At 30.1% G+C, this 21,267-nt stretch overlaps 1 protein-coding gene and 1 pseudogene across 2 annotated transcripts; both read right to left on the bottom strand.

Annotated features, from left to right (window-relative positions):
- Nucleotides 1-1,696: 1,696 nt before the first annotated feature.
- LOC111309642 (phosphatidylinositol 4-phosphate 5-kinase 6-like) lies at nucleotides 1,697-6,612 on the bottom strand. Its single transcript, XM_022908640.2, has 8 exons — nucleotides 5,039-6,612; nucleotides 4,429-4,596; nucleotides 4,014-4,179; nucleotides 3,543-3,659; nucleotides 3,243-3,436; nucleotides 2,979-3,100; nucleotides 2,806-2,884; nucleotides 1,697-2,451 (listed from the first exon to the last, which is right to left on the bottom strand). The coding sequence occupies exons 1-8, from the start codon at nucleotides 6,148-6,150 to the stop codon at nucleotides 2,163-2,165; spliced, it is 2,247 nt and encodes a 748-aa protein (XP_022764375.1). The 5' UTR covers nucleotides 6,151-6,612; the 3' UTR covers nucleotides 1,697-2,162.
- Nucleotides 6,613-14,447: 7,835 nt separating this feature from the next.
- Nucleotides 14,448-19,670, bottom strand: LOC111309968 (NADPH:quinone oxidoreductase-like; annotated as a pseudogene). The gene is made up of 4 exons (XR_016330467.1): nucleotides 19,374-19,670; nucleotides 19,065-19,256; nucleotides 16,118-16,411; nucleotides 14,448-15,394 (listed from the first exon to the last, which is right to left on the bottom strand). The product of XR_016330467.1 is annotated as an NADPH:quinone oxidoreductase-like (transcript).
- Between the last annotated feature and the right edge of the window lie 1,597 nt (nucleotides 19,671-21,267).

Raw genomic sequence — 21,267 nt, 5'->3', positions numbered from 1 at the left:
TTATAAAATTTGAGTCATTATTTTCAATAACATTAATGTATTTGATTATCTGCAGAACTTATTTCCAAGTATCAGTAACCATTTAACCTTTTCATTTATCATTCCACAGCCAACCCAAAATTGCAATGCTGAAGGCTATGGACGGTGGGGACAATCTCTTGCAACTAAAATGAGAGAATTGCTTGAGCTAGATCAGTTTCTTGTATCCATTTTTCAATTAACGAAAATTTCCGTTGCCTTTGGCCTAATTATTTTGTTCTCAAAACCTTTCACAATAATCCTTCTACGATAACAAATATAATTAGTCCATTATTAGAAACTGCATTTTGGTCCTACCTACAGATGGGCTCCAGAAGCCCAGCCCCAAGTCCACACCCTCCCTTATTATGAATAATTGGATCTTATGTGTAAATCAAATGGCAATGACTTATTCTGATTTAGTGACAAAATTGGCGCATTATCAAATTCTATTGTAGATCAGATGTCAATGCCTATGATTTTCCACAATAATGACTCAAGTCCATAGGGAAAGTCATAAATGGCAGCCATGAACAGGACTGGCTTGACAGCCCAACCTCCTTGACTTGGGGACTTTTGGCACCCATCAAGCTCATTAAATCTGTCAAATTGCACTGATTTTGTTAAATGGTCCCTTATCAAAGACAATGGCCTTTGAATTGGTTGCTGCCTCTAGAACAGACAATTTTTTGGCATTGCTGTAAATGGGATAGACTTTGATGTACTAACATAACTGATGTAGGCCATATGTGTACTGGAAACTCCCTAACATGATGTGCTTGTTTGTTCTTCTTCCCTGCTGCAAATGCAAAGGTAGATTTAGAGTTGATTGGCCCTGGAGGGCGATTGATGGTTAGCTTTGGAATAAAGAGAATGGTAGGTTGATGCATTAATTTCCTCAACAAAAACTTCTAAAAAAAGTAAGAGAACTGTACAACAATTAGATTTTGCTAACAGTTAAGCTCAGCTGCAGGGGAAAATTCCTTAGCCTGACAGGCTGACAGTGGGCAGGAAGCACTTATGTACCAAACATACAAAGTAGGCAGGGAGCAATAAACTATGTCCAGCTAGTATGTTGTACCCTTAAATATAGGGAATTGTTTGTATAATGATCTTTTCCCACTGCGTTGGCAATAGCAGACCCTCGTATCCCAAAGCTCACAATGGGATATTGTGAATTCTTGGTATGCTTCAGATCATCCCATATTTTAGTTGTCTGTTGCTTGGCTGGCTGGAAGTTGCAACCCTTAGTAGAGGAGGATTTACACGTAGAAAGTGTTCATGGACACACCAAAGATTGCAAAACAAAAAAAATGTGAAAGAAAATTTTTTCCAACACTTTTTTTATCAAGAAAATTGATATATCGTACAATTTTTTATATAATATAAGTGGACAACTCCATAAAAGAAAAAAAAAAGTCTTAAATCCGCTGCTGCCCTTTACTCTTTAAGCTTTAGACCTTGGTTATACTTACAGTGTACAATTATATGAGAATGAGACTATTTTTATTGAAGAAAACATTTTTATCTGCAATTATTGGTCTTCTAAGTGTCATCCCAGTTCATAACTGACCTGTTCTCAGGCAGATGCTCTCATACAAAGAGAATGGCTTGTAGTTTGAGTGTAGATATGATAGATCAACTTCAGATGTCATACAAACACCAGATACAAAGAATAGAATAAAAAATTTTCATCTTCAATGTAAGCAACTAAAAGTTAGTTTCCTTCCAATAACTTTCTGTACATTATTATTTCAAGCTGAATCCAGAGACTCCTCTCCTACGGGGCAAAAATTATAGGTACAAAAAGAATCAATTCCGATGTAATACATTCATCGGATGTATGTTTCACCATTTGGCGAATTCATTTACAATTGAAGCAAGCTTTAGTAACTTTGGTTACAATGTTAACCTACATCTCGACTGTAGCATATCATATATCTGCAAATTGATAGGAGATGAAGAGGGTGAGAAACTAACCCTGAATTACAAATGTGTGTCCAGTGCTGCCATAAATCATCGTCCATGGCCATGTCAATGACCAAAATGATAACCTTTAGCTTTTAAGCACTCACATCTCCAAAAAATGATCGAATGTACATGGACACTGGTTCCAAGTTGAAGATCTGTTCGAAATGTAACTTTCAAGTGTCCTCTACAAAAATTTTGTAAATAAAATCCCGAAAGCGTTTTGAATATTGCTTTGGATCAACAGCAGAAATTGAAGTTGGATCATACTGCATTGATTTATATGCATGCTCAAGCTTCTTGCTAATATCATAGTCTTGTAGAATGTCTATTATACCAAAGAAGAGGATGACATCATATAATACACCAGTTGGTTCTCCAACCAGCTGAGTTTCACAATCACTTTTTCTCACCATCTTTTCAGCCCGAGCAGGCATGTTTATACCTAATCTAATGGAAGACCACCTGCATTGTCAAATTGAAAGATCATCAGTAGAACTAATTTCTATCACCTCATATAGACATCATATAACCTTTTTAGATCGATTAATTCTCATGGCCATGCCAATCGAATTGGATCTCTTTTTCCTTTTTTTGTTGAACAAAAGAAAAGGAAAAACACTAACACACAGAAGCACACATCCTAGTGAGATTCATATACTAATCAGTTTAGATTCTGACAGCTGAAGAAACTAATTATTTCAGTGTTATGATAAAAGCGGGGAGACAGCAGTAATGCCTACTTAGCTACAATTTCAAGCTCTGAAGTACACTGAAAATATATAAATGAGTATCTAAACTTGAAAATATTCATTTTACCGAGAGGGATCGATAAGAAGCTGATCCTTTCCAGCTTGAGACAGCCGAGGAGCTCCTTCATTTTCACAATCTCCATTTCCTGCAAGATAAGTCCAAAACAATTCTTAATCAGCTAAGCAACCACTATTTCAAGGTCATGAAAAATTTTAATTCCAGAGATTATCAGAAATAACCAGTAGGTGTGAGAACTCCTGAAGTAAGATGTGTGGAAGCTTCTCGAAAGTGAAAACCAATCAGCAGACTGTAGTCCATAATTCTCTCATGTTCAAGAAAGTCACAATCACGGTCAACTTGCCTGAATGAAGGGCAACTTAGATTAAAACAGAAAACTCAAAAGTTACATGCTTATAATTCCAAAAAAACCATATATATAAATGGACTGTTGCAGAGAATGATGATACCTTAAAAAGAAAGAAGTTATTAGAAAAGATAATCACCTGCAAAACTCTTGGAACCACATTTTTTGCAATCTAAATATATAATTGAGATCAAGGTCTTTGAGGGTTGTCGTTGGATCAATTTCTGATTCAGGTTTAGCAGTTATGCGACCGTGGGAAGAACCTTTCAAGTCAAAGCGCCTATGAATGGTATAGTCAGTACAGAACAGATTGCCCATTATAACAAATCGCACCTGACTCATCCATATCGAATGAAGAAAGTATGAGATTGGTTTCTGAAATTTATGACTTTGAAGAATATTTATGTTTGAAGTTGAAATTGTGTAACAGTGAAATTACCTTTTTCTGCGCTGTCCCAGTTAGTTTCACACAATGAAGACCATAAAATTTGGTGACTAGAGTGTTCTCAAAGGACCGAACATGATTATAGTAGGCTGGAAGCATCCTTATAAGCACCTGCAACAGTGTCTCCATTTGGATTAGTACATTTTTAAAGCCAGGTAAAGCAATGCATGTGTTTTCAGAAGCAAAAAAATTATGACATGATTATTTAGTCATCAAGAGTGATTTGTGCACTTTATAAGTAATACAGACATTGTTTGAAAACTTGAAAATTCATGAACAAGTGAACTGCACGGACCGATCATTGTCACCTAGGAATATTTTCAGGATGTACAGCGCATACCCTTATGATAAATAAAAGTTGTGTTTGTAATACAAACCCTACAAGAAATTGCAGCTGGATGCAAAGCTAGCTTATAATTTCTGAATTCAACTGCAAAATGCAATAGAAACAACTATAACACTTACTTTCACTTCCGCCTTCCTCACTGTCTTTATCATGTACCTGTCATCATTGGTCAAGTAAAAAAAGCTTCCACTTTTTCCAGGGGATGATAGTTCCCGAAGGGCATCATTCCCACATATTGAAATCATGTAATCAGCTGCATCCACATTGAACAACTTCCTAAGGGTCCTGAAAATGTAAAAATGATGACATGTCAGGAACGACTTGTAACCCTGCCTATCAATGGTATCGGATTCATATCATATGGTTCTGGTATTATTATCATGTAATGAATTGAACAAGTGAATTGTTTAGTATGTTTCCATTTGCATACAACTGTTATCATAAGTGCATTATATTGTCATACCATAGTAGCATGATTAAGTTCTGCAAAGAAGGATTATCTGTCATGAACAAGTAGATAATCCAGTCTCTAACCTGAATACAAGTGGACAGTAATCCTTCCACTTGAATTCACAAGATTGATGAGGTGGAGTGTGCTTGGATCCTTCGGGTGGAAATTTGGTCCATACTTTTTCCTTAGGATCAAAAGCTGAAGACTTCAGATCAAGGGATATAGCAGGACCAGGTCTTCCAACAGAGTGTCTACAATGTCACCAGAGGACCAATACATGCATGATTAGAACACTAATCATTATATCTCTAAACTGAAATGAGTTGGAGATCAAGAAATATGCGAAACAAACTAAACTGTGAGCAATGACCCTCTAAAGGAAATGAAATGAAAAAGTAAATAAGAACAAAGACTATATTAGATTGATACAAAAAACAGACGGGGAAGGGAAAAACTTTAAAAGTAAACAAAAAATAAATGGCACATAAACAACAGAAACTCCCATTCCTCCTTCATATAAGCTAAAGATTGATAAACATAATCTAGAAAGCAATGCAAGTAAACAAATAATATTTACATTCAAGTTTAAGATAATTCAATTCTCTTTAGCTGAGCATAGTCTATAACTTCAATACCTAGAAAAACAACATTCAAACTAATAACCAGAGGAAAATACAGGTAAGAAAACATTACCTGATACCCAGTTGCAAATTGAGCATGAGCTCATAATTTTTGTGGCCTTTCGATATCGTCTGCCCCTGCCTCTTCATTGGCATCTTAAACTGTGGCCAACTCGCTCTTGTAACTGAATCTTCAAGATTCCCAACTCCTTCATCACCATCCCTGGAATCCCCTTCAGTAGCAGCAGAAACATCATTCATATCAGAACCCCAACTACAACTATTTAACTTCCCATCAGACATTCTCCTGTGTCTCCCCTCATTCCCTTTGCCCGTTCCAGGCCAATGTGGCATCTTTTGTGATGGTAAAATTGACACCTTCTCACCAGGACATATCTTGCAATCTTTCAAGTCCTCCAAAAACACCTGTTGAGGATCCCAATCTAGATTCCCGGTTGCAGAACCAGAAGGATAATAAGTTCCATTCTGGTCCTTGCCATCCTTACTCCAAACACCGACATAAAAACTCCCATCTGCCCATCTAAAATTCCCATTCCCTTTAGGAAAACCATCCTCCCAAAAACCATCATACCTATTCCCATTGCTCCAAATCATTGTTCCATTGCCATTCATCAACCCGTTCCTCCATTGACCAATATAATGGTTCCCATTCTTCCATTGGTACCTCCCATGTCCGTCCTGGAATCCGCGGCGCCATTCGCCTTCATAGTAATCCCCATTGGCATAACTCTTAGTCCCTTGTCCATGTTTAAGGTTCATAACCCAAGAACCTTTATATGTATCTCCTGAAAAACCTGTATAAGTCCCTTTACCATCCATAAAACCACTCTTGAATTCACCTTCATAGGTAGCACCTGAAGGCCAACAAAACTTGCCTTTTCCCATGGTCATTCCTTTAAACCATTCACCAACGTACATACAACCATCAGTCCATAAATACTTTCCATTGCCATGAGGCAAATTATCACACCATTGGCCTGTATAAAAGTCACCTCTTGGAAGGACTTTTTCAACATGGCGAACTTCACCAGGGCCAGGCTCTTCATCATCAACATGAGCTACAGACATTGCTGTAAATATGCTGATTGCCTTCTTCTTTGCAGCTAGTTGTGATTTCTTTACTTTAGTTTCCAGGGCCTTTCTAAAGCCAAGCTTTTTGCTCATTTGCTCATTCTATGTATAAACAAATAAAAACTATATCTTCGTTCAAACTCTTCATTCCTTTTTCCTTTTCCTTTCTTTAACCAATAATCCAAAGATCAAAAAATGTCTCTATCCATCTCTCTTTGTCTCTTTCTCTTGCATCAATGTGGGGCTTTCAAGAAGACCAAAAAAATAAAGAAAAAAAGCATTTCTGAAACTGACCCTGAAGAGAGAAGAATTGGAGGGAAATGGAATCATCTAAACAACCAAAAACCAACACATAAAAAATCAATCTTTTCTCTTTTTTTTTTTTTATGAAAGTTTAAGCTTTTTGTGTTCTAAGTTGGTTTTAAGAAATGGGTATTTTTAAAATTTTGAAAAAAAAACAAAAATTTACAAAGAAATGGAAGTTGTTAGATTGATGAGGAAAGCAAAAAAATGAGAAGGCAGGAATAATGAATGGCTTTTTTTCTTTTTGTTCCTGGGAAAATTTTTGTTCTTTTTGGTTTGTTTGGAGATGGAACAAAAACAAGTTTCCTCTGATCCCCGGACTTGGCTCCTAAAATGACTAGCAGACCAAACAGTTGGAGGGAGGAGGGAGAATAGAAAGAGTGGTGGTGAACGATGTGATTGCCATTTTTAGTGTCTGAAATGTCCCAATTACCACTAATTTTAGTACTTTGGTCTTTCCAGGTTGTTTACTTTTGTTTGTCTAAATTGTAAATTACTTAATCTTCTTTTTATGTTGATTTTGCAGTTTTATCCTTGTACTTCTACATAATTTCTTATTTGTATGAATGTTCTTCAAAATTTAAAGATAAATCCCATGAATATTCTTTGCTAATTTTTGTATCTCACCTCCAAAATTATTAATTTTTGCACTTTTTTAGATTGAGTCATTGAGATGAAATGCTATAAATCTTTATAAAGGAAACTCAATAGCCTAAGCAATATTATAAAACAATGATAGTTATTCCATTGCTCTAAATCATTGTACTACTCCAATTAATCATCCCATTTTCCCCTTTATTGACCATTGCAAAGGCAATTATATATGAATTTGGATGCCATTTTAATCAAATATGAGTAATCTTTTAAACTTTTTTTTCATTGATTGAAAGATTTAATGTTTTTAATGAATAATATTATAATTTTCATATAGATTTATTGCATTTTTATATCGGTTCTATATCATTTGTAGAGTTTTAAAATTTGATATCACTTGTATTATTTTTCTACAAATTTTGGATGTTTTTAACCTTGGTTTGTCATGTTGGTTTGAAAATTATGTTGTACAAGATAATTATCATTGTAACTCATGAATTGCAATTACTCATAATTTATGATTAAAGTGGTAACAAAGTCTTCCATAATTGTTTAAAGAATGTTGATTTTCATGGATTTAAAAAAAAAAATTGTTTTGATTTTAATATATTTAATATTATAATTAAAAATTTTTATAAAATTAAAGTTCCAAGATTTTTAATATCAAAAAGTTAAAAAAAATTATTAAATATAATTTTTAAATATAAGAAAATAAAAATTTTATATGTTAATAAAAAAAAGATATAATTTTGGAGTATCTAAAAAAATTACGGATAAAAAAAATGAGACAGAGAGAGTAATAATTAATGCCCAAAAATAATTCACTCATTAAAATTACAAGTAAGAGGATATTTAGGAAATACAATTTTTTTCATAAACCTCTTTAACTTTTAATGCTTCATTTAGATTTTTTTTTTTTTTACTATTTTAACCTAACAAAAAAAAAATCTTACTCTCTCACTAAAATTCAAGCTACAAAAAGTTAATAAGGGATTATTGAAAAATTGTTGGTACCATCTATATATTTTAAGGTAGATAAATTATTATTAAACTCAAAATTGATCATTACAAAGGTAAAAGGTAAAAAGTAATAAATAAGTACTTGATTATTTGATTCAATAGTAATCACATTTATTTTCATTTTTAAAAATTAAATTCAATTTTTGTTTTCAAATTGTTGGAAGAAAAATTCCAAATAAAAATGCAATAAATAAAAACAATGAGCTAGAAAATAAAAATTTTAGATACATAAAAATGAAAATTGACAAATAAATTATTAATTTGATAATATTAAAATTGATTGTAGAATTAAAATTTTTGAATCCAAACATTTTTTTATTTGAAATTTTTCGATATTCAATAATCATTTTAAATTTCAATTAATTTAAAGTCGAATCAAATAAAATTTCATAAAAATATAATTTTATATAAATTTATTTTTTTTATTTATAAGATTTAAAATTGATATTTTATTAAAAAAACTAAAATTTTTGTCTTTCGGAAAATAAACATAGTAAATCCAAAAATTAATCCCTAAAAAAACACAACAACAAAAAAACAAGTCTTAATGTTAACGTGGTTTCTTTGACCCAAGCTTGGTTGGCCAATATTGCAGCACTTCGAATGCTGTTTTTATTGCAATCGTGCAGCCTTGATCTATGTTTCAGCTTTAGACAACATCAAACATTAAATAAAATTTAACAAAAAAAAATCCAAAAACCTGAAGGATTTATGTTTTGGTTGTATAAGAAGGTGACACTTGTCATTTCTTACACTTTTGTCTATTTATTAAAAAAATCAAAATGATTAAGATTTGCCATATAAAACAAAGCCAAAACTATTGTGATTTCCATTTTATGTTGGATACATAAATTTATTCACTTTCTTTTTATCTTACCTTCCTTTCTTTTTCTAGAGTTAGCATTTAGAACTTTCTTTTTTCTTTTTCTTTTACTTTTTTTTTATTCACTTTTCCTTTGGGTTTGGATCTTGGGATATTTAACGTTAATGTATTTAATCTTTAAAACTTTAAAGTTTATTACTTTAATTTTAAAAATTAGAAGGTACTTTTTATAAAAAAAAATTTTTAATTGTATTTTATGCATAAAATGATAGATATGATAAGAATATATCTATTTTATATTATATTTAATTTATATTTTAAAAAATAAAATTGTAAGAAAAATTAATCATTTTCTTTGTATAAGATAATTTAATCTTTCCAAAATTAAAAATTGTTTTTAACTAATGAGATTTTATTTATATATCTTATTATATCATTAAAAATTACATCAATAATTTAAATTTAATAAATTTTGAAAAAAGATAAATTTTACTCATAAATAAATTATCATATCTTAATCTTTACACAGATCAAATATAAAATAAAATAATATTATTTAATCTAATCTTATTTATAATATCATTTTATCTTATCATAATCTTATTCATTTATCATACTGTTAAGATACACCTATTATGTAAGTAATAAAACAGTGATAATACGGATGATACTAATTTTGTTATTATATTTTTATTCCATTAAATTTTATCATTTTTATTTCAATTATTAATTTTTGAATAAAAAATGAAATTGATGAAAATTTGTCATGTTGTTGTAAGTAGCAAAGCAATTTTTCGTTAATTTTATTATTTTTATCTAAAAATCAATAAAATCTAAAATTTAATAATAAAATTTAATAAAATATAAGTACAGTATAAAAAAATATAGTGGTAAATTTGTCTTTGATCCTTAAAATAATAAAATATAGATGAATTTAATTTTTTTTAAATAGGCACATATTTTACTATTGTTCTAATAAAAGGTGGAAGACCAAAAGTAAAAAAAAAATAAAAATTGCATAGTTATTTATGTGAATCATAGGAAACTTTAATAAATGAAATTCAATAGATAAAATAAAAGACTAAATCATTTTAAATTAAAAAAAAATTGACTTTAGTATTGGATAAATAAACATTGACTTGGTATGATGTACATAGCTCATAAACCAACACAATTGCCCTCCAACTCAAGAAGCATTAAAGCATAAATGGATTATATTATATATTTAATATCAACATTGACATAACATGATAATATATATTATCAACGTTGACATAGTTTTATTTATCAACAACTTTTATAAAAACTTTTCAATAACTTATTCATAACATGATTTAATGCCTGTTGCTCCAAAATAGTTAAGGTTTTGTTTGACTGATATTTTATTTTTTTAATTTTTTGTTATTGGTAAATAGTACCTATCATTTATAAACAAATACTTTTTGAAATATACCTTTAAAATAAAAGATTAATGAATAAATAAATATAAAATTACATCAAATTCACACGTGTTAATTAAGATATTAATACTCAAACCTAGATGTGAAGAATTTAATATCTATTGCATTGACTATAAATTAATTAAATAATTAAATTTATTTAAAAATACTCAAAATAAATTTTTTAATTTAAGGGAATTAAAAAAAATTCAAGTATTACTCTTTCAAATCAAAATATATATATAATAATCATTGAATCAAATATTCGAATATAATAAAAATAAAATAATAGCATGACTGTTGTCATTTTTAAATGGTAAGGGGAGACAAAAGGGTTTTCATAGGGTTTATGTTGTTAACATAAGCATGGGCAAATGTAAATGATAAGGATCACACAATCCCCACCTATGCATTCATTTTATGCATTGAAAATATGTTTGATGTTGCACCATGTTAATTCTTGGTCTCCCATTTGGGTGGCTCATCCCAAACTTGAATGCAATTGTGTCTCTTCTTAGCTTCTATAGGCTCAACTTTGAGTGGAGACAATAGGGAAACATTAATTTAAAGCTTTGGTTTTATCAAACTTGGAATTGATAGATCAACACAAGTCCAAAATTTCATCAATTTTTCATTTTTTCTTTGGAAGTTATGATTTTATTTGTCTAAAAGGGAGAGCTTCCAATTTTGTATGCTTTGTTGTCTTTGTAATAATTATCCACTTTGAATTTTTTTTCTTTGAACATTGAATTTAAGATGTTAAATTTGAATTATTGCCCACAAAATCATCTACCATTGACTAAAGTGAAAATGTGGTAAAGAATAGTGGTAAACATCATTTTTATGAATATCAAGAAAGTAATTATTTTTGCCCAATGAAATATTGTCTTAATGGCAATGAGCATCCTTAAAAAAAGGCCAAAAGAGGAGGTATCGGTTTAGTAAGTGTCAAATGGATTTGGTTCAAATTTTTTTTATGGTATATTTGATCCAATTATATGTTTTTTTATATAAAAAAATTATAATTTAATATTCGAATCTCATACGTTTTGAAATTTAAATTTTAAATTTATTTAATGTCATATTTTAAGAATTATTATATAAAATCAAGTAAAATAAATTTTGAGTTCAATTCATTTGTTTCATTGAATTCCTACATGAAAAGTGATATTCGATTATAATTGTAACTTCAATTTATAGTTAAATATAACTTCATAAAAAAAGTTATTTTCACATTCACTTTAGTCAAAATTTAAAAACATAACATGCCTTTTAAAATAGTGAATTTCAAATATGTATTACATATTTATCAAAGCATATGGTTCAATATATAGTAAGTATATGTATTAAACAAAAAAAAAAAAAAAAAAACTAAAATCTTTGCTTCTTTTGGCCAAACAAAAAGTTGGGTTTCAACCTCCCTTCAAAACTATGTAAACTACTTAATTATTTTGAAAGGAAAGAGAGAAATTAAACTTTAGATCTCCAATTTTGACAAGATATGCCAATAATGTTTGTAACATTCCTTTGAGCTTCAATTTCATGTTTTAAAAAAAAAAGAGCTTATCCTCCATTGATTGGTCAGATGACATGTGTTTTTTCCCCTCTTAAGTTGGTATGAATGTGCATCCAAAGCATGATTTTTAGTTGATATTGTCAATCATGTAAGTTGAGACTTTCTTAGGAAAAACTGAATAAATGCTATGCCACTACTTCATGGCCTAATCTATATTTAGATTTTGAGTAGCTTACAAGTGATCAATAGGTAGGTGAGCAACAGTTTTAGCATTGGAAGGGGAGTTGCCATATCATTGAGATTATATTTATAGGAAGAAATAAACTCATTAATATATTGTCTTTTCTTGAATTTTTTTATAAAATAAATCATAGTTTGAAAATAAACATATATTATAAATATTAATATTTAAATTATAATTTTATTAAATGTCGCTTCTTAAAAATAACTATATAAATTAATTAAATTAAATATCAAATTTTTAAAAAAATTTGATCCATCATAAATATTTTAATTATTTTTTATTAGCATTTATAAACATCGATAAACAATTCATTCCCTAAACAATTGTATCATTGGCAAAATCATAACAAAAACTATAGTAATAAATTTCTTTGAACCCATGCTATAATTATGAAGAAGCAATGTATATTTAATTGTTGGTGATGAATTTCTACCACACGACATTCTGTATCATTGATTCCCTTTAACTAATTGTGACTCTTGGTAGTTGATCAATAGGGCAGTAACATAAAATGGACTATAGGCAATATGAAAAAGCTATGATATTTTTTATTTAAAATTGTTAACAATTGAATTATTAAAAATAAAATTAAAATTTTAATATTTTTAGAACATATTATATGATTATTGGCAGAATTATGATCATTTTAAATCTTTTGTCATGCACAAAATTTATTAATTAAACATGTTAATTGTGTCAATTAAATTTAAAGACACAAAGAACAAATCATTTGATAAATAATTTGAAAATATGTGCGATTGTTATTCATTTCTATTTGTTTATTAAATTTAATAATTGATTAAAAATAATATTTTAAATTTCATTAATAAATGAATATATCACGAATATAATTATTTTTATTTATATTTGATTCATTTATATTTTTAATTAAAATATAATATGAAATTTGATTAAAAACAAATATTATTAAAATGCTAAAAGTTAGATGTGAACCAGGAGATTAAGGACAATTTCAAAACATAGATTCTGTAATTTATCTCAAAAAAAAAAAAATTCAAGAAAAATTGTTGATTGTTGAAGCCTGAAGGTAAGGTGGTTCTAAACTTCCTACTACAAGAATAAGGTTGGTAGCTCAATCTGCTTTCGATAAATTTTGATCCGCATGATATTTTAGGATTGATTGTTTTTTCAAATCAAATTTTGGATCATATTGAATAATAATAAAAAAATCAAAATTAAATTTTAAACAAATTCGATTCGATTGATATATATATATAAATTTTAATTATTTATTTAATTTTATATTTATATTAAAAAATAATATTTTATATTTAAAAAATAATATTTTATTAATTTCGAATCAGATCAAATTGAATATAATTTATATAATATCAAATTAAATTAAATTTAAATATAAAAAAATAAAAAAATTTTAAATCAAATTAAATTTAAATATTATAAATATAAAATTAAATCGAATTTTAAATGAGCAAAAATTCTATCCATTCCGATCTGATTCTATCACTAATCAAGAGTTGAGCATTAAAAGCAAATCATCAATAAATACTATCTGACACAAAACCTTGTTAAAAAATGGTAACTTTGCCCAGTTTCAAATATCCTTATTGTTTTCTTTATTAATGTCACCAGATACCAGTCTCTGCAAGTCAACAGGCTAGCCAACCATGATCATTTGACAGCCCCGTTTCACAGACGTGGGTCGGCTGAGCAGCAGCAATTCCAGCTGCAACACAGCCAATCAAACCTATTCATGTAGATCAGCTCTCTAGGCTTTTCCATGATTTTAAGATTTTGAGCATATCTAAGTTCATTCAGACATCAGCTTTTTCTTTTAAACTTTTTCACTTTTGCCCCAGCTTATTGGCCATTCCATTCTTTTTGCTGCGTAGCTTTGTACTGTATTGATTCTCTTGTTTTTATGTTTTCATTTTATCTGTCATGGTTTTCAGCCAATTTTCCTGTTTCTTTTTCTTTTCCTCTTTTCCTGCTCTGAACCGTGTTTTCTTTTTCTCCCTTCTCTCTGTTCAATGTTTTTTGGTCAAAAGAATTGAGAACTTATACAATGCGTCGTTGTCTGTCTATTTTGTCACCTATAGCTAGAATCAATTCCTACTAGATATTTGAATTCAATCTGTTTATGTTCTTTTGATTTTTGCTGTCTAACCCACATTCTTATCCTTTCTGGGCAAGCCCAAGTACCAAATAGCTCAATGGACAGGTCCAAATCTTTCATCCTTCAACACTATAAATATGGAAAGAGATAGGGGTGATGAAAAGAATAAAAAAATTGATTCGGAATTAATGAATTAAATCGAATGGATAAAAATTAATTTGAATGAAATCATACGAAAATAAATTTTAAAAATTTATAATATTATATATTATTCAAAAAATCAAATCAAATTTGATCGAATCATTATTAATATTATTTAAAGAACTGTTATTACCCATAGAAGAAGAGATTAAAAGTTTTGAGAAGTATTCAAATTGAAAATGTTGTCAATGGCACTCGAAGCATGAAAGATTAATGAGTTGGCCGCTCTGCTCATAACAAACAAAGTGCATTTCTGCCTCGTAACCTGACTTTCATTTATGCATTCTAGACAGTTGAGGGACGTAGTTTGGAGTCTCAAAGTGAATGAAAAGCAAGGCTAGAAGAACTTCCTTTTAACTTTTCTTTGGCCTCCGCATAAATGGAGTTGCCATTGTTTTCAAGCTTTGCAGGAGGGTCATATGCTTTCCAGTATGGTTGATTAATGTAATGAAAGATCAAGATTAACTCCGATTTGCCATTGTAAGGCACATTGGAGTTCTACACTTCCAGATAAGGCATAGGGCACAGCAGCACAACACTAACCTCACAAGTACTTCAAGAGATTGTTTAAATGCTCAAGCAATTATATAGCTTAATTTCATTCTGGCTATGGTTTCATGCAAGCTTTCACATAGCATGACCACAGTTGCCACTGCGCGTAGAAGTTTCTCCTTCAAACTAGTTAAAGCAATTCAACTATAGGCCAGCGAGCCAGAGATCAGGCTCCTGCTAAACACATTTCTCTCGCAGCAATCATCCACAACAATTTTAATCCAATAACTGAGCGTGAATAAATGAGGAAAAACACCCAAGATGCAACCAATGCCATTTTGTACATCCTTTCCCGAACATTATGATTGTACTTTTATCCTTAGCTTGAAATACTTGTCTTAAAACTGACTAATAACTCTTCTTTCACTGTTGCAGGTTTCCATATCATACCAATCATAAGGTTCGGATGTTCTTCCAAGGTTGTATCGTGTGCTAGCATGGAATCTTTGTCCCAGACTTTCTTTGGTGAATGGTGTTAAAACTTGTCCTTCCTCAGATACTTTGCCTTGCATCAATAGATTAAAGAGGCCAATTAGCAAGTGAAAGAACCCTGGATAGATGTTGCATTAGAAACTGAAAAATGGAAAATAAATCCATAAACAGAATCTTCACCTCTGGAGTGCTTTTGTCTCGGTCGGATTGCTCTCCCAGGAACTGCTGTCAGTAGTTTCAAGTTTTAACCAGATTTTGTTAACAGATTGAGGAACATAGTCTGGTAATGCCTTCTCTCCCATTAGAAGAGAACAGAGAAGATATAATCTGTATGTTTGTTCATAGAACTCTAATTTTATTAAGCCACATATTTGGTGCATACGGAATAGCCAGTTCAACATATTTGCACAGCTAATCTGTCATGGTCTTAAAGAATAGACATAAACTCGCATCAGCAACTTGGAATATAAGTATTCATAATATCTTCAACTTGTGAAGTATTTTTTGTGAGATGAAACTGTAAAATCCGATGCAAAAAATACTTCACTAAGTTACCTTGACATAATGCCTATCTTTGCATAAAGAAGTAGCTGTTTGCTAGATAGTGACTGTCAAATGTGTACTATTGCTATTACAGCAACTTTTTTTGGTCTAAGTAAGCACATGTACTACAAGTACATAAAGTGAACAGGAATTACAAGGTTTGAATTGCACCTGCCTTATTAAACAAGAAAATCTAAACAAAAACAAAATTACAATTTCAAACAACAAATTCTTATATGTCACAGTAACAATCGAACCATCGACAAAAGCCTGAGTGACTCACTCACTCAGCACTTACCTTGGAGTCGCAGAGTAAATGCTTGCAAGGCAAGAAGAACTTCCTTTATTTTCTGCTTGGATGCTGGGTCAATAAGGTTGCCATCACCATCAAACTTTGCTGGAGGCTGAAATGCACTCAAGAAAAACTCGGGCTTATTGATAAAATGAAGATCAAGATAAATCCCAATTTGGCGAAGATGATACTGTGACCGCCCACCACCAAAACCTCCTCCGGCGCTTATGATGGCAGCAGCTTTATCAGCCCAAACATTTGGTGGTCTTGAAGCCCAGTCAATTGCATTCTTCAGAGGAGCTGGTATAGTGCAGATAATAATATAATATGAACAGGTTTATTTAGCTACCTAAATCCTTCAATGCTGACTTAAATACTACAAAAAAAGGGGTCAGAACAGTTTAACAAACCTGTACCCAAGTTAATGGGATGGAATCCAAAAGTGAGAGATCCTACTAAACCATCTATAGTATTGAAAATCTGGCATTTAGAGCCTACTTCCTCTAGCCAAGCAAGGCAGTAGCCTTCTTCAAATTGCAGTATAAAGTGGTTTTGAACTACCTGACTACAAAAGTTGCCCTAAAAAGGGTTTATGTTGGATCAAAATTCTTCAACAGAAAGAATTCCAAAGAAAAGAATTTAACTTAGGGTACCTATACTAATATTTGAGTATTTATTATCCCTTTAATACTTTGAGGCACTCTTTTGAACATGTATCATATTACCCCACATCTATATTGAAAAAAAAGTATCACATAACGATATTTTTAAGATTAATCAATAGTTGATCTATCATGAATTGCATCTTAACAAGTGCTTTAGCAAGAACTAGATTTAAGGTAAAGGAAATGTTGTTTGCACTGATTGAATTTACACCTATGATCAAGCACAGAATTATCCAAACAAAATATGGGAAGGATATCTGTGAGGTGCATATGAATCTAACTAGTAGAAATAGCATTTTCCATAATATCATCATAAGGGAATTCTCTAGTGAATGCCCTAAGAACACTTGTTAAGCTCACAATTTTATGATTGTTTCATAATTATAAAGTTAAACTGCTTAGCGTTTAACCAGAATATTTCTAAAACTAATGAGCATAACAAGTTTCTTAAGGCACCCACTAGAAAAGCCCTTGTTATAATTATCCCATCGATTAGTAATTAGCATTAGTTAAAAAAAACAAAAATAAAAACTGTTTAATTTTTGCACCTATGCTCAAACAATATAAATACACTTAGGCATATCCTTGCACACATACACAACAAACACATATAAGCATTTGCAGCAAAAGAATGAGGAAATGAGAAATTGTAGAACCTTTTGGTCATGTGGAGGAGATCGCAGGACAAAATAAAGAGAAGATGGGTTAGAGAGACTGAGAGAGAAGAGAGAGAAGGCAATGCACTGGTCTGTCAATGGCAAAAGAAGGCAATGCACTAACAATGGCGAAGTGAGCAATGGAAGGCTGCCAAGTCACAAGGAGGAGAATAAAGAAAGAGAATGAGACACATATTAGAATATAAAGGATAGAAGAAACAAAGAAACAAAGACGACATCACATAAGTTTGTATTTTTTGGCCATGGCAAGAACCAACCTAATGGTTTTTGTTATCAATTCTCCTAGATTGAATAAAATCAAATAGGTCAAATCCTAAATTGAACAAAAAATAGATCAAGTTTAGTTTTTCTTTCTATGTCCAATATTAGTCCAAGTTTTAGCTATAACCAAACTCATTAAACCTCCTAAGTGAATTTAACAAGGACTCAAAACCAAACCAACAAAATTTTTTTTTTCGGTCACATTATTTTCAGTGTGCACACATAGGTATTTCATCTTTATAAAATTTTCAAATATTAGAATAACCAGAAGCTAAAAAAAAACATTCAAAAATTATTTTCAGAAACTGAAATTACATGCTTTAGTCCACTAAGCTGGTTTTATTTGAATAATGCACACCCCTGACATGAGGCAGCTATGGGTTATATCATATGTAATAAAACCTTCGACAGTACTTTAGCTTTGAATCCCACTCATACAAAAAATAAGCAGTAAGTTAATCACAAATCTCACATAAATAGGAGATAGCAAGCATCTGAAATAGCTTTCCTTAATCACACAATTTTCTACCAACATCTCTTATTTCTTTATTAATTAATAGCATATTGAATAATGACATTCAACATGTACTGAATCTACTGATTAATGTGTTAAGGTAAAACACAAATAGATCCCTTGTGAACGCAAGAAATGTTAAAACTTTTCACTCCTTTCATCTTCAGCTAAGGATATTAAACTTTGTTACTCTTTGCATTCACAAATTTTTTTCCTTTCCCTTAACCTATGCACTTAAATCAACAATCACCCTAACTTTTTTTTTTTTTAATGTTAAAAAGGTTTACGAAGGAAGGTTGCCCCATGCCGCGGCCAGAGTATGCCGCATATCTCTTTTGAAGACTTACATTGAACTTATAAATTGCTGACCAATGGGGGACTGTTGACAGCTGGAATCGAACCTAGATCTGCCTCAAGGAAGCAACCAATACTTACCAACAAAGCCAACCCCTATTGGCAACAATCACCCAACCTTACAAGTTTCATATCTTCAAATAAAAGAAATACTCCTACAACTTTACACTTTAATACACCCTCACTAGCTCCCACTTCCTCCATTTCAAAATTAAGACTTTTTGACAGAGATTTAAATTTTGATGAAAAGTCAAACTGTCTTAATTTACTGAGAATGAATAGAAAACTTGCTCCAGCTCTTCAAAATCAACATTTCCAATGATGACATAAAATTTTTTTGACTAAATGGGTAACTATTGTGATTGATTGATACTGTATAAAGTTCTAAAAATTATAGAAAATATAAAGAAATGAACGTCAAAAACATTTTACCAAAGAAATACAGTACAATACAAAGGAGAAATCTTTGGGATGAGAAATACCAGTAACAGAGTAGTTGTACTCAGGGGAAGCAAAAAGGATGCTATCAGCCTCCAAAATCTTCTGCCTGAAAGCCTCAATAACAGGCGGATACTTCCCATCAACTTCGAGATCGGTGTTGAGCATAGGAAGTGGTAATATGTCTATGTACTCCATCTGGATTCCACTAATAGACTCCCTACTTAACTCCAAAGCTGAAAAACATAAACCAATCAATATTCCCAGAAACCAAACACAAAAAAAAAAAACAGAAAGAAAAAAATCCCAAACTGAAACAACTCAGACATTTACAGACTTAACAGAAACATTACCAGTACGTAGTAAGCCTCTATTGTAAGAACCTTTCCTTAAGGACCCACAAAGGGCAGCAATTTTTATCACAGGTTTTGCTGCTGCCATTGCTTCCATTGCTCTCTAATCTCTTACAACTCTTCTCTTCTCAGCTTTGCGTAACCTGCTTCACCTGTGTCATTATATAGAGAGGGTCAAAGGGTGAGAGAGGAATGATCAAACGGGTAGGTTGGTAGTGAGATTTTTGACCGTGTGATTGGAATAATCGTTGTGTCATTGTTTGGACCACTGAAATATAAGAAGCAAAGATACTTTTGTGTTTTTCCAAGTGAGGAATTTTGCTTTGATCCTTCAGCAATTGGTGGTATATGGCCATAGATAGCAACATGGGAAGTGCCTTTCAGGCCGCCAGTAATTAGATTTTTGTCTGTAGTTCGGCATGAATATTGTTGCACATAAAAAATTAAGGCCTGGTCTTAAATTTTAGTCCCGTAATTTTTTTTAAATTACGATTTTTTTATACAAAAATTAAATTATTTATACATTTGCTCTCATCTTACTAAGGTTTCGTTTAGTAAACCTTATTGTTTTTTGTTTTTCTCAAAAAAAAAAAAGGAAATAGGCAAGAAAAAAAATAAAATTTGAATTAAAAATTAAAAAAAAACCTAAAAGCATTTATTTTAGTTTAGAAAAATAGTATTTCCTATTTAATATATTATTTTATAAATTAATAGTAAGAAACAAAAGAATAAACCTAAAAGCATTTGGCTTATTAGTTCTTCATGTATCCATCCCTTATTCCTCTACAAGTTTATTTTAATTTTTTTAGTGATAAAAACTTACAATTAAATATTTGATTCGATAATAAATATATATTTTTATTAAAATTTTTTATTATGTGCTTTTATTTATTGGTTTTTAATAAAAAGAATTAATTAAAGGAACCAATAAAATTCAAATTTAATTAAATAGTATGATCCAAATAGTATTAGATTTAGGATCATCACCACTTATTATTATATTATTATTGGATATGACATGAAAAAGATGTTGACAAGATAACAAAAATGGGTTACTATTGCTTATAATGAAAAGATGTTTTAAGGTTTTAATTTATTTTTGGTTTCTATTTTTTTTACCCAAAAAATTACTGTTTTTTTATTAAAATTTAATATTAAATGATCACTTCAAAAATTATAATGATTTATTTATGATAATAATTTGATCACTATATTTAATAAAAAATTAATAATTTTATATGACAATGATCTTAATAAATACATAAATAAAAAAGCAAATAATAAATTAAAATTCACATTTAGTTGAATCTATTTATTACTTGTCAAATTAAAGAAGCAAGAAGAATATAATCAGAAAAATAAATTTAAAACATTTTAATTTAAGTTTTAATTTAACATTTTATCATCCAATTAAAAATCTAAAATTTATCATCCAATTAAATTTAACATTTTATCATAAGTTTTATCAACCAATTAAAATTTATTTGGATGATAAAATGTTAGATTCAACTTATGATAAATAAATTCTAACATTTTATCTTTAAATTTTAGAATTTATCATAAATTTTAGAATTTATGATAAATAAATTCTATTGGCAAATTCTAAAATTTATCTTTAAATTTTAGAATTTATTTATCATAAGTTGAATCTAACATTTTATCATCAAATTAAAATTCTATTTGCAAATTTATTTACTTAAAAAAAATGCACAAATTTGCACTTCATTATCCCTAACAACCCCAAATATTTTATTAAGATAAATAAATGTCAATTCTAATAAAGAAAATTGGTACCAAGTTGATCCCTTGCCCACTTCCAATCTCAAGGTATCTTATCTTTTATAACATTATCAAACATTCCTTCCCTCAAATGATAACATCTTTTGCTTTTTTC

Source organism: Durio zibethinus, chromosome 19 (assembly GCF_047325235.1).
Source record: "Durio zibethinus cultivar Kanyao isolate XHJ-2024 chromosome 19, ASM4732523v1, whole genome shotgun sequence".
Classification (NCBI taxonomy): Eukaryota; Viridiplantae; Streptophyta; class Magnoliopsida; order Malvales; family Malvaceae; genus Durio; species Durio zibethinus.
Note: the sequence above shows the minus strand (reverse complement) of the source record. Positions and strands in the feature narration are given on the sequence as shown.

What these genes read in the sequence shown, in the direction of transcription:
- LOC111309642 (XM_022908640.2), bottom strand. Translation starts at nt 6,150, where the DNA reads ATGAGCAAAAAGCTTGGCTTTAGAAAGGCCCTGGAAACTAAAGTAAAG. An exon ending in AATTTGCAACTGGGTATCAG is followed by an intron (nt 4,597 to 5,038) that starts GTAATGTTTTCT and finishes GTGACATTGTAG; the next exon opens with ACACTCTGTTGGAAGACCTG. An exon ending in TGAGGAAGGCGGAAGTGAAA is followed by an intron (nt 3,660 to 4,013) that starts GTAAGTGTTATA and finishes ACACTGTTGCAG; the next exon opens with GTGCTTATAAGGATGCTTCC.